We start from the raw sequence: 12,060 nt of genomic DNA on the forward strand, positions 1-12,060 counted from the left end.
TATAAATCTTGGATATTGGCCCCTGGTCAGATATATGATGTGCAAGTATTTTCTCTTACTCAATAGTGTAGCTTTTAATTTTCATGATAGTTTATTTTGCTGTGCAGAAGCTTTTAAATTTGATATATTCCCATTTGTTTATTTTTACTTTTATTCCTCTTTGCAAGAATATTTATTGTTCTTTTCTGCATACATTGTGAATTTATACACTTGAGATTTAATATTGTTTAATCTCTGTGAACAATTCTTTACATGATTCAAAAGCCAAGCAACATGAAACTTAATATTAAGTTCATCACAGAGGCAAAAATCTTCTTTGACACTCTCAAGAAGTGTCTCAGCTTAACATAAAATAGGTCTTCTATTTTTTTTTAAGCATTTCTTGACCAGAGGCTTATGTACATGTTTTCTGCTTGTCTTATGTTAAACCCAATTGTGTGGTTTAGGAATTTCTCTCTCAACATAACTGTGAAAGAACAGGGAAAATATATATAGTATATAGGAAGAAGATGTTAGAAAAAATTATAGCATAGTCAGAAAAGAGCATAGCATTTAACTGTAGTGCTATTAAAATAAAACAAAGGAAAGAGAGCTTTATGGAAAGTTCACTAATTCTTAGTAAACTGAAAATAAAATAGACATATAGATAGATTTATTTTTAGAAGTTTTTTCTACAATGGACCATGAAAAGCTTGTAGAATGGTATACCAAAATAGCTTTGTAAGACATTTAGTTTTCTGGCCCTTGATCTTGCCACCTATAAAATTAAGAACTTTGGATGGAAGAACTTAAACACCTTGCAGCCTTGAAACTGTATTAAACCCTCTACAATGTTAAGGCAGTAGAATTGGAAAGTAATTTAATTATGTCACTTTTTACATGTTCATCAGTTCCAGACAGTTGAAAGTCTATTTCTCAAACATGTAGGGTCAAAGAAAACTGTGTCATTTTGGACCATTCATTACTTTTGATAAGTTTTAATGCATGAGAATAAAATATCTCTAAGTTCTTCCAGGACACAGTTTGTAGGTTTTTCTGAGTCCTAGAATTCTAAATGTGGGATATTTCTACATTTTAAAGACAGTTTATACTTCCATACATTTTTATATGTAGCACAATTCTCATGCAGCCTCTCTATTGCTAAAATAAACCAATTTATCTCAACTATATAACATCAACTATCTAAATAATGGGAAATATCAAAGTATTTGGGCTGGTATACATGAATCCACACATGTACTGGTTGAATGTTCTACTTCCACTTCAATATTTGATGACACAGTATGTGTCAGCACAGTGGCTACTAGAAATTTTTAATTGCTTGTATAGCTTACATTTTATTTATGTGGGATAACACTGGACTAGATAAATGATAATGATTTTTAAAGACCTATATTTACTGTGTATGCTTCAGATTCTGGATTCCTTATAATGAAAATCATAGCTAATAATATTTGAAAATGGTGAACTTTTTTCCATTCTGATCTAAAAGAATTCAGATTTTTCTATTTTGCATGCATATGAAAGAAAGATATTTATAGACATACCTATATACATAAAGCAGGGTAAATCTGTCCTCTAATTTCCATGGAACTTAGAAAAAGAAATTCATTGAACACCAGACTGGGGAGGGGAAGTTATAATAGGAATTAAAAAAGAAAGTGAAAGATGAGTTTTTACATGCCTTAAGTGAATTTCAATTTTAATTCCCCATTTTCCCATCCAGAACAAGTGCCACCCAGGACCAGTTTTCGAATGGATTCCTCTGGCAAGTATTGTTCAGTACTCACAGTCTTGTGAATGAAACATCTCATTTTGTAACCAATCATTCTTCTGAGTAGTGTCAGTTTATTAGTATTTAGTCATGGTACTAGGATTTTATTCACCCATATAAACATGTATTTAAGGTAGCAAGCAAATTGCATCGAGGGGAGCCTAAATGGATGCAAAGAAAACAAACAAATGACAAGAGGACAGTCATAGTCACTGATCTTTTTCATAATATGATTTAATAAAAGACTAGATTAAAACCCAGGTGTCAAAGAAACTCACCAGAACTGACTAGATCTTTGCTGTCTAGTACAGTAGTTTCAGCCATATGTGGTGGGCTCTTGAAACGTGGTCACTCTGAATTCAGACATGCTGTAAGATGTGTATAAATCCACACTAGATTTGAATGACCTAGTACAAAAGAAAGTATAACCTTTCATTACTTGCTTGTTATATTGATTAATATAATAATAATGCATTAATAATTTGAATATATTAGGTTAAATAAAATATACAATTAAAATTGATTTTACTAGTTTCCTTTCACTTTTTAAAATGTGGCTATTGGAAAAATTTTGCATTAACTTATGTAGCATACATTTTATTTATATTATCTAACAGTGGAGTAGAGAAATAGAAATAAGAAGCTAGGGTATCTCAAGAGATTTGCAGTTTACACATTTCCAAAGAACTTTTTCAAAATTTGTTGATGAAGAATGAAATAATTTTGCATCAATTAAATACCTATATCAATTTATTTTTTAAACCATGCCAATTATGAAATGCTACATTTTAATGGTATTTTAATGTATCATCATAAATCCAAGTTTAACAGCTATTAGTAATAATTATTTTACTTTAAAAAATTTTGACCTAATAATTCTGAAAAAGGCAATTCAGTTTAGGCTTAAATAGCTAATGTTATTATGGAAATGAAGGAGGAAAAGAAAGGTTTGGGTTTTTTTTTCCTTGAATTGGTAATGGAAATACTTTGAACAGCTGATCAGACTGTTGCACTGGAACGATTGCAGAAGAGAGTGTTTCATAATAATAGTACTATTTCAGGTCTGTGGGCTCACAGCACACATCTCTAGAGTGTTTCCATGATGACAGCTCATTATCCATCTCAGCATGTTCTAACATTCCTTAGAGAATATATGTGCTTGAGAGCATTTCATTCTGTAACTTTCTGTGTCTTTTTTTTTATATATTTAGAAAATATGGAAGATATTGCTTATTATTTTGTCCTCAAATAATGTCTGAAGTATTTGTTTAGCTAGGCCTAAAAATTTTTTAAGCATGATCATTCTTACTGGCTACAAAATCCTCTTAATTTCTAGGAATATATTATACCCAGTGGGAACACGAGACCCAATAATTACAGTTGAAAATGAAAGCAGGATTTAATTTAAGATTCTAAATCTCAGCTTACTGGCCACAGCAAATCACATTTCTTTAAAATCTCAACTTCTGAATGTACTTTAGTTTAAAAGAACAGGAAAAAAGAATCAACTAATTATTTAGATTACCTTGATGTGTATCAAAATGATATTTGTATATTGCTCCCAAAAATTACTTAAAGAGTAAATTTATATTATAGTTTGAGGATATTATATGACTATACAATCCAGGTTTTTATGAAAAGGACCAATCCAAATATTTTGGTAACATTCACATAAGCTATTAAATATTCTAGAAAACCATGAATATCCAAAATGTATATATATACATCTCCCAAAATATTTCTAACATTTATAAAATGTCTTTTATCAAATTGTATGTCTTGTTTTTTTACTCAGATATATTTATCATAATTTTAAGGTATCTTATTAACTTTAGACACATGAGACATTTAGGCAAGAGGCAAAAATGGTATTAGAAAGTCCTAAATAATTATGAAACTAACCAATAACTTCATAGTGGAATAATGGTGTGGATTATCAGATCTACTCAATTGGTGAGTGTCTTCAAACAATTAAATTCAAGAAACATTTACCTAGCAACTCTTACAGGCTATCTATAATGAAAACCTATGGGTAGACAATGATAATTATGTTAATGCCAGAGGAGAATTTTATTGAGAAACAAGGTGGAATCCATAGCCAGGGCTTCTGAATAGACAACTCACTCAAAGTCAGAGACCAATATCATAGAAACCAAAAGTCAGAATTATTTCTAGAAGGAAAAGTTTCCTTGTTTAGGAACAAAAAACACTCAGGAATTGTGAAAGATGCCATCAACCATATTAACTGAGACACAGAAATCCATCAGAAGAAGAGAAGAGAATACATTTGCCTCAATCATTAGAATGCCATCCCTGACCTTAGAGAGACCAGTTTAGTTTTGTCAAGAGAACAGAAAGCAGGCTGGCAGGATGAAGTATGAAATGAGAGAGTGAAGATAAGAGAGTGAAGGCTCCATTAAAGACTACTCTTCCTAAAAAACATGGGCCGAGCAAGGGAGTGTTTATGATGGGGAAATCGGAGTGCATCTGGAGACTAAGGAAAAAGACCAAATAAGAGTGGGAAGTGACTTCTGGCAGGGCTGAAAGTTGCCCTATTCACAAAGGAAGAAGGGGAAAAGGAAAGCATTCTCTTAAGGGAAATTGTATGTATTTTCTACTTACCTGGTAATATTACATTTAAGCAGTAGAAACTATTTAATTCCTGTTTAACTAATTCTGTTTCTGGAGTGATTGGAAATACAGAGGCAAGGGTCATATTTCATGATCACCTTAATTCCTAATTCCTTGCTCATACTGTCTTTCCTAGATCTCGTTACAAAGAAAAACAAAAAAAATAATAATGCTTTCCAGCAGAAAAAATTGAATGCATTCTCTGTGCCAAGCTGTGATTAAAAGCCCATGGTACTTATGTTTTAATTAAAACATGAAAGGAGATTCAAGTACCAAAATTTAATTGACATGTTTACAGCAGCATCCCATGTGCCAAATTAATCCATAAAAAATGCTGTTCTTTGCATTTTTGAAGCTTGAAACCATTCATAAAATTAATCAGTTGTGTTCAGTCACCCATACTTTTCCCTTGAACTGTATATAAACCCATATCTTTCCAAAACTGGACCTGGAATACATATAGCATAGAAAGAAGGCTTCCTGGAATTATAGTGCAAAATAAAAATCAGCTTCTGCAATTCTGTTCTTTTTATTATGAGGGAGGTTGTCCTGACAGCAGTAACATTTGCTACTTTCAAGCAGGCAGGCTTTTCAACATTACTGGGAGCCCAGGATTCATCAAGCCTTACAAATTCCATTCAGGAAATTTGCCACAAGGGTTATGCAAAACCCCATCTGAGAACACTGTCTAAAGATCCTTTAATAATGCCCAATCAAACGGTACCTAAGTTCTAGGGAAGTAGCAATACTGACCCGAGCTGGTCATCGAACACCAAAGAGTGTGCTGCCTCTCCTTAATCCGTATCTCCACAACCACTGCCTCATCCTGAGTTACACCAAGCAATTGTGAGAGTCCCAGTAATAGTGCTGCAAAAAGAGCTGAGAAAAAGACAGTGAGAAGAGAACACAGGAAGCAAGAAAGCAAGACAACAGAGAGAAAATCAGGATGTCAGTGGAGGTATGGTTGCGTGGCATCCAAAGTGACTCAGTGCCTCCAGGTGTCCACTGGTCTCTTTCATCTAAGAGCCCTCAAGGTGCACAACCTGCAAATCAACAAAAGAGAGGGGTGGTGATTGTGTGTGTGTGTTGCATTGAGTTTATATTGGTTTACATTGTTGTTTCCATAAAAGAAGGGTAGGCTCCCCTCCTCAGACATCTTTGCATAGTGCACACACAGCCAAAGAGCCCATAGTCCATCCCATAGACCTTTGTACATGTTAAATTCTGTCAGAATGAGGGGGAGAGTTGGCCCTTGACTGTCTTTGCTTCATTTTCCTGCACTAACAGTGGGAAAGATAAAATAATTTCCACATGTCATCAAACCAGGAAAGCAGTTAAGGGAATATATCAGGTGTATCATAATTTTTCAAGAGCACTAACAAATCATGATGAAAAAAGTAATATCTCCCAGCTTTGTGCATATAATTTTAGTTATTTTCTAAAGTAAGATTCAAAGGGGGCAAGAGAAACTCAAGAAAAATTATTTTTTTTAAAGCTCTTATTTTCCCTTTACAAAATACTATTGCCTTAAGGCACCATCTATCATTTAAACTTTTTTCTTCCAGTTGACTATTTCTCTAAAGTTTTCATGCCCTGCAGCCTCTGAGACTGTGCTCAAAATTAACAAAGAAATAAAAAATGAATCACATCTGCTGGTACACTTCTCTCTCTGCCTCTCCACTTGCTCTTGTACCATGAAGCTGGGGCCTCTGCCCAGAAATATGGAGGGTGATGAGGACATGATTGATACATGTCACCATGTATTTGAAATCAGAGTGGTCAGATCAATAATCAAGGGATCATGCTGTCACCAAAATGTGCACAAAGAACAGAGGGAGAAGGATAAATGCCCTTCTTCATGTGTTTTTTAGAGTTTAATAAAATTAGCTTAACAAAGGAAACCTGGTTTATTCATTAGGGAAAAGTCTTCCAATTACTTGAGGAATCATTTTATGATACAAGACAACCCCCTTGTACTTTAGCACACCTCAAAATTCCATTACTGAGATTGTCATAATTTCAGTATTTGGGGGAGGGGGTGCTTTACTTAGAAAACAGAATGGCTCACACTGTAAACTCCTTTTGGAGTCCCTCGTGCAATATGGATGGGCACTGAAGTCACTGGAGAGATGAATTAGTGCTTACCCTACTCACTGGCAATGCAAAAATGGGAGATTCTGAATAGATGGAAAATTCTGGTTAAACATACAGTAGATCTATCATTTTCAGTGTCAAAAACATATCATGTTTATACATACTTTATGTATATAGTATTTAGGGTTCTCCAAGCTTAAAAATGACCTAGAGAAGGGATTTCTGTGAGCAGTCATACCATAATCAACTTTTGAGATTTGCGCAGTAATTGGTATTAACTAGCATGTTCCTGTCTTTCCTTACCTTTCTGCCTCTCTTGGGAAGAATACAGGTAGTTGTTATGATTTTGTAGAGCTATTCCACCTGCCTCCAGACTTCCACAAGTTTAACACATACCCCAATATGTGGTTTCATATATGATGATATAGACCCAGAGTAAACTGAGTCAAAGTCAGTTGTGTCTTATAGAGTATAAGGCAAAGTTTCCGTCTTCACTTTACCATCCAACTCTAACTACTTAGCAGAAATTACATTCTTCTAACTTCTCCCATCTTTAAAATATGAATGATAATGCAATTCATAGAGGATGACTAATGATTTGGGGTCCAATATTATTCTTTGAATTGAAAACACCATGGTTAGATATGTATCTGCTCATAAAAGGGCGTGAATGGTCATGGTCTTGTACTATCTGTGTACATGTACTTATGTGTCTTACTTTGCTCTTTAAGAGAGCACTAGATACATAGTCATCAGATGGCCACATGTCAGAAGTCATTGACTTGTGTCCCATGTATTACTGGGCACGCACTGCCCAGGTTGAAGGGTACCAAGACCAGTCCAGTATCATTGATTTCTGTGAATTGTATTACTTCAACAATTCCACTGACTGTCGAGCCTAGAAAAGATTTTGTAGGCCATCATTCATTTAGACTCTATGTCAACTCTAACAGCTACTCTGTGTCCAAGAATTACTACTGTATATCTAGGAAGCACAGACATAGCTTTCTGTCCCATGAGAATTCTTTGAAATACCACCCCAGTTTCTGAAACCACTCTGTGTTAGCAAGGGTAATTTAACTCAATACTTGCTTCTATCCATTCCAATAACCCCCTTTAATTCATTGAGGCCCAGAGACCACTAAATACTTCTTAAGCAAAGAATGGCAAAATAAATATTCCCCAGAGTTGCTGACATAATGACAGTAGCCATGAAACTGTACAATTCAGTCATGATGGAGACATTTCCTCCTGAGGATAGTTCAAAAGGTCAAGTGCCAGGGGTAAGAAGAAACCATAGTCTCCTTTAAAAGCCAAAATTTTCTTACAGGTTCAGTTTACTTAGTCTAGGGATTAAAAACCTTGCAAAAGGGTTTCTCAGTTGATTCTTAAAGTACACTTCTGGTCTTTCAGCTTGCTGCAGGAAAGTATATCCCTCTTTTAGCTTTTTAAATATGTTAGCAAAGAAAATGGTGCATTTGCTGGTGGCTTCTACAACTTTAAATGTTTGGGGAATAAGAGTTCATCTGAGACCTAAATTATGAAAAGTCTAAAGGAGCTTGTCAGAAAAGAAAAACATCACTCAGACCCTAATAGAGAAAATTTTCAATTTTGTATTCCCTAATTTTTATAACTCAAAAAAAGACAACTTCTATTAGGCATAAGTTTGTACTCCCACCCCTAACTCCCCAAGTACAGACACTAAACCACATCCTTTATTAACATATGTAAGCAAATTACTAGGTGGTACTTGACCAGGTAGCTCTAGGCACTCAGCATCTGTTTTCTCATCCTTCTAAAACAATCGTTCTAGTCAGAGTAAACATCCTCAAAGTGACAGCCAATCTTCTTGAGAGCAATCCAGATGCTCTCAGAAAAAATAAAGAATTATAGAGGCATCAATTTTTTTTTTCCACTGGGAAAATTCATGTGCTCCTGCTGTCTATGACAGCATGCAAGTAATGCCCTCGGTGGGTCTATTAATGCAGACACTACTTAATTTTGGAGCGCCACTTTTCTGTTACCCTATATTTTTATCCTCTATGCTCTCTCCACCATCTCTAATGGCACTCTCATTAATCATGTCCACAAAATTAATTTATCGTTGGTGTGTTCAGTTCCCCAGGGGATGGGAAGGAAGCAGGATTCATTACTCAATGGGCTGTCCTCTATGCCAGGTCCAGATTATAAGGAGTTGGACGTTCACCTTCGGAGGATGGAGTCTGGATTTGGCTTCAGAATCCTTGGGGGAGATGAGCCTGGACAACCTGTAAGTTGAACACTCTTTATTTCACTTTGGACTATATTGTATGTATATGTATGAGGGAAAAGAGCATTCAGAGTGACATCTAAAAAAATTTTTAGACCCACATAAAAAGTTTGAAGTTGGTTTGTATGGCCCACTATTCCCTCTTGAAACATGCCAGTGTCGCCATGCCAATATATCATCGTAAATCAATACACATTGCATTGAGAGGGACATTACTCTTGCTTAGAAAGGATTGAACCCCTCATGACTGTTTCAATTATTTGATTGTATTGGATTTTCGGTCTCTGTAGGTAATAGCTCACAGGTAAACGTGCAGTATGACAAAAGTTACATATAGGAAGATGACTTGGAACAAGAAAATTACATATGTTTTTAACAAAACTACAGAGGAGAGAAAATGCAAGGATAAACAAAAGTAAAATCAAATTCAGTGCTGCAGAATCTCAGTCAGACTTGAATTAGGGATTACCACCAGGAGGGCAGATTCAACTGCCACTACATTAAGAACTGGAAAGGACTCTGGACAAGTGTGTGTGCACATGCACGCATGCACATCAGAGTTAAAGCATAAAACAGTATATATTTAATATACAGAAAACAATATACAGGGCCTCCCTGGTGGCGCAAGGGGTTAAGACACAACCTATGAAGCTCTCCACAGCCACTGCAGCATGATTTCGATCCCCAGCCAGGGAGATACCCATATGGCGCAGCAGACCTCTCCAGACTGGCCCGCTGCTCCCCTCAGCAGTGTATTTCAGTCAGTCTGCCTGTTAAGTTCCTCACTCTGTCTCTGGTGAATCCTCTTCACCCCCCACATCTCTGGCCTATACCCCAGTTCTTATGTGCATAAATAAATAAATATTTTTTTAAAAAGAAAACAATATACATTAATATACAGAAAATATAGCGAAGCTAGATTTATGCACATGTATTAAAATATCAGCTGTCTTAATATTTTATTCATTGTAAAAGTTGTGTCTTAAGTGGTACTCAATGTGAGATTTCTGGAAGGTTTGAATAAATGAGGACCCTGAATTGTGCAGTCAGACACTGTACCCCATCTCAGCTCTGCACCTGCAGCCCATCACAGGTAGGTGCTGGCACCCCATCCTAACTCATGCAAGGAAATTAAATTCCAAGCTTAAGGTTCCTCATCCTGGAACATGAGGATTACAAAAATAATCTCAAAGTGTAGCTTTAAGGATTAGAAAAAGAACACATGCTAAGCTCTTGGTATTGTGCCTGGATCATATTAGCTGTTGAATAAATGTTTATTATCATTGTATCATCTCTCTTGTTGGTAGGTTATTCCAGAAAAATAAAAGTAGAACCACGAATGGGCATAAATCTTCAGAAAAAAATTTCTGATCTAAGAAAGGAAAGAAATTGGTAGAAAATAAAATTATCCTAGAGTGAAGTACACTGCTTGGTAAAGAATGAGCTCCTTCCTAGGAGAGGCAACCAAACAAAGTTGGTGAAAACCTGACAGGAACCCAGAGAGTATTCCTCTGTCCTGCGAAGGCAATTGATGAGCTCCTTACCAGAAAAACTCTAGGAGGCTGAGCTTGGACTTCAGGATGAGGACATGCCAGGAAAAGGTCTTATTTCCTAATTCCTGGGGATAAAATTTGACAACACACAAGCAGAATGTGACTGATTCCCCAGAGATATGAAAGAGCATTGCCAGGGATGATTGTCTGGATTTCCCTCCTTCTTTCCTTTGGGAGGGAAAAGAGTACAGAGGTAAAACATGGGGCCCAAGTTACTTACAGCTTAACTTCAGAGACTAAATTAAAGATCTCACATCACAAGGAAAAGAAACAAATCTTTCTTGGGTTACATTTGCTCACCTGATTCTGAGTTTTCCAGGGAGCCTCAGTCACTTAGTCAGTCCTCTAGCCTATAACTTATCTTGTTTTTTAAATATAGAACCAAAAATATTATCATATCCCTTCACATAGTTACGGTCCAGGTAAGGTCCAAAGCATTTGCCATGGATAACAAAAACACTCCTCCTAGTGGCTACCTTTTAGGAAAGGCCAGGCCTCTCTTTGCTCAAGACCAAATTCTTTATTACACAACCTTATGCTTAAAAGCTACCAAATGATGGAAACCAAATAAAATAAAATGGCACTTTAGGGGCTCTTCATAGCATTTTTGTGAGATACTGAGCACCAGCTGAGAACTTTGCAGGACATTTAAGGGTAAATCCATATGGAATCCACTGATTTATACTAGCAGTGCCTTAAGCTCACCAACCTAAGGGATCTTTACCAGAAACAGCAGAATTCACTGATAGGATTGCTTTTTTATTCCCTTGCAATCTGTAAGCTCCTTGAAGACAAGGATCCTGTTATCAAGCATATAGGTCCAAGTCTAGCATAGAACCTGGAACCATAGATATTTATTCAATTGAACTGGAGAGTCCTCTTCACCAAGCCAAAGATGTCACCTGAACTTTTATCACACTTCTAAATCCTACAGGTGCTGTCACATTAAAATGGGCCAATCCCAGAAGAAGGGCCACTGTCCTGATAACCATAGTACATGAGCTGTCTAACCTCCCTCCCACCCCAATGCTTTAGAATTGTTGCGCACCAAATATATTCACATTTTTAAATTCAGATTTCCATCTTCTCTTGAAAAATAGATGTAGCAACATCAGCTTGTCTTTTTCCATGAAAACTGGCTAGAGCTAAACAGTGGTTCCCTTTTAGAGAAAGCACAGCCACAGTTCCCAAAACTCCCTAATGCTTGTGTTACTCATCTCGTCTACTATGTTTGAGGCTCCATCCCAAAGAAATGGATTGGAAGATATCAAAAAGGTGAATATTTTTCAGCAAAGGAAACTTCAACCAGGGCCAGATCATGGTTTTATGGGCACTAAGAACTGAAAATATTATGAGATTATACACAAATATTAAAAAAGTTAAACTGGGCCTCCCCGGTGGCGCAGCGGTTGAGCACTGGGTTGCGAAGCTATCCGCAGCCTCTGCAATGCCGGTTCAATCCCCAGCTGCTCCCCAGCCACTGGAGGAGGGTCCCACATGGTGCGCAGACCTCTCCTGCCACCTGCTGCTCCCCTCAGCAGTGTATCATCAGTCTGGCTCTTGTGAATTCTCTCACCCTCCCGTGCTTCTGACTGTACCCAGTGCTTGTATAAATAAATAAATAAATCTTTTTAAAAAAAAAAGTTAAACTGCCAAATAAATATGAGGGAAAGCAACAGACTGCCAACTCTTCTTGTGATGCTTAATTCAATACAGACTTTGAAATAGAAAGATCTTAC

At 36.3% G+C, this 12,060-nt stretch overlaps 1 protein-coding gene across 4 annotated transcripts in view; it reads left to right on the plus strand.

The window, feature by feature from the left end:
- MAGI2 (membrane associated guanylate kinase, WW and PDZ domain containing 2) overlaps positions 1-12,060 on the plus strand; it is a gene marked incomplete at both ends in the record, with an annotated part of 1,136,641 nt that overhangs the window by 994,395 nt on the left and 130,186 nt on the right. For 2 of the 4 annotated variants that reach the window (XM_084230806.1, XM_084230808.1), the window contains 2 exons: positions 1,727-1,768; positions 8,677-8,768. In XM_084230806.1, the coding sequence (XP_084086932.1) occupies positions 1,727-1,768; positions 8,677-8,768 (134 nt within the window). The remainder of the gene's footprint in view (positions 1-1,726; positions 1,769-8,676; positions 8,769-12,060) is intronic. The other 2 variants (XM_084230807.1, XM_084230809.1) reach the window with 1 other exon arrangement.

The sequence above is a fragment of the Talpa europaea genome (genome assembly GCF_964194135.1).
Source record: "Talpa europaea genome assembly, chromosome: 3".
Lineage (NCBI taxonomy): Eukaryota > Metazoa > Chordata > Mammalia > Eulipotyphla > Talpidae > Talpa > Talpa europaea.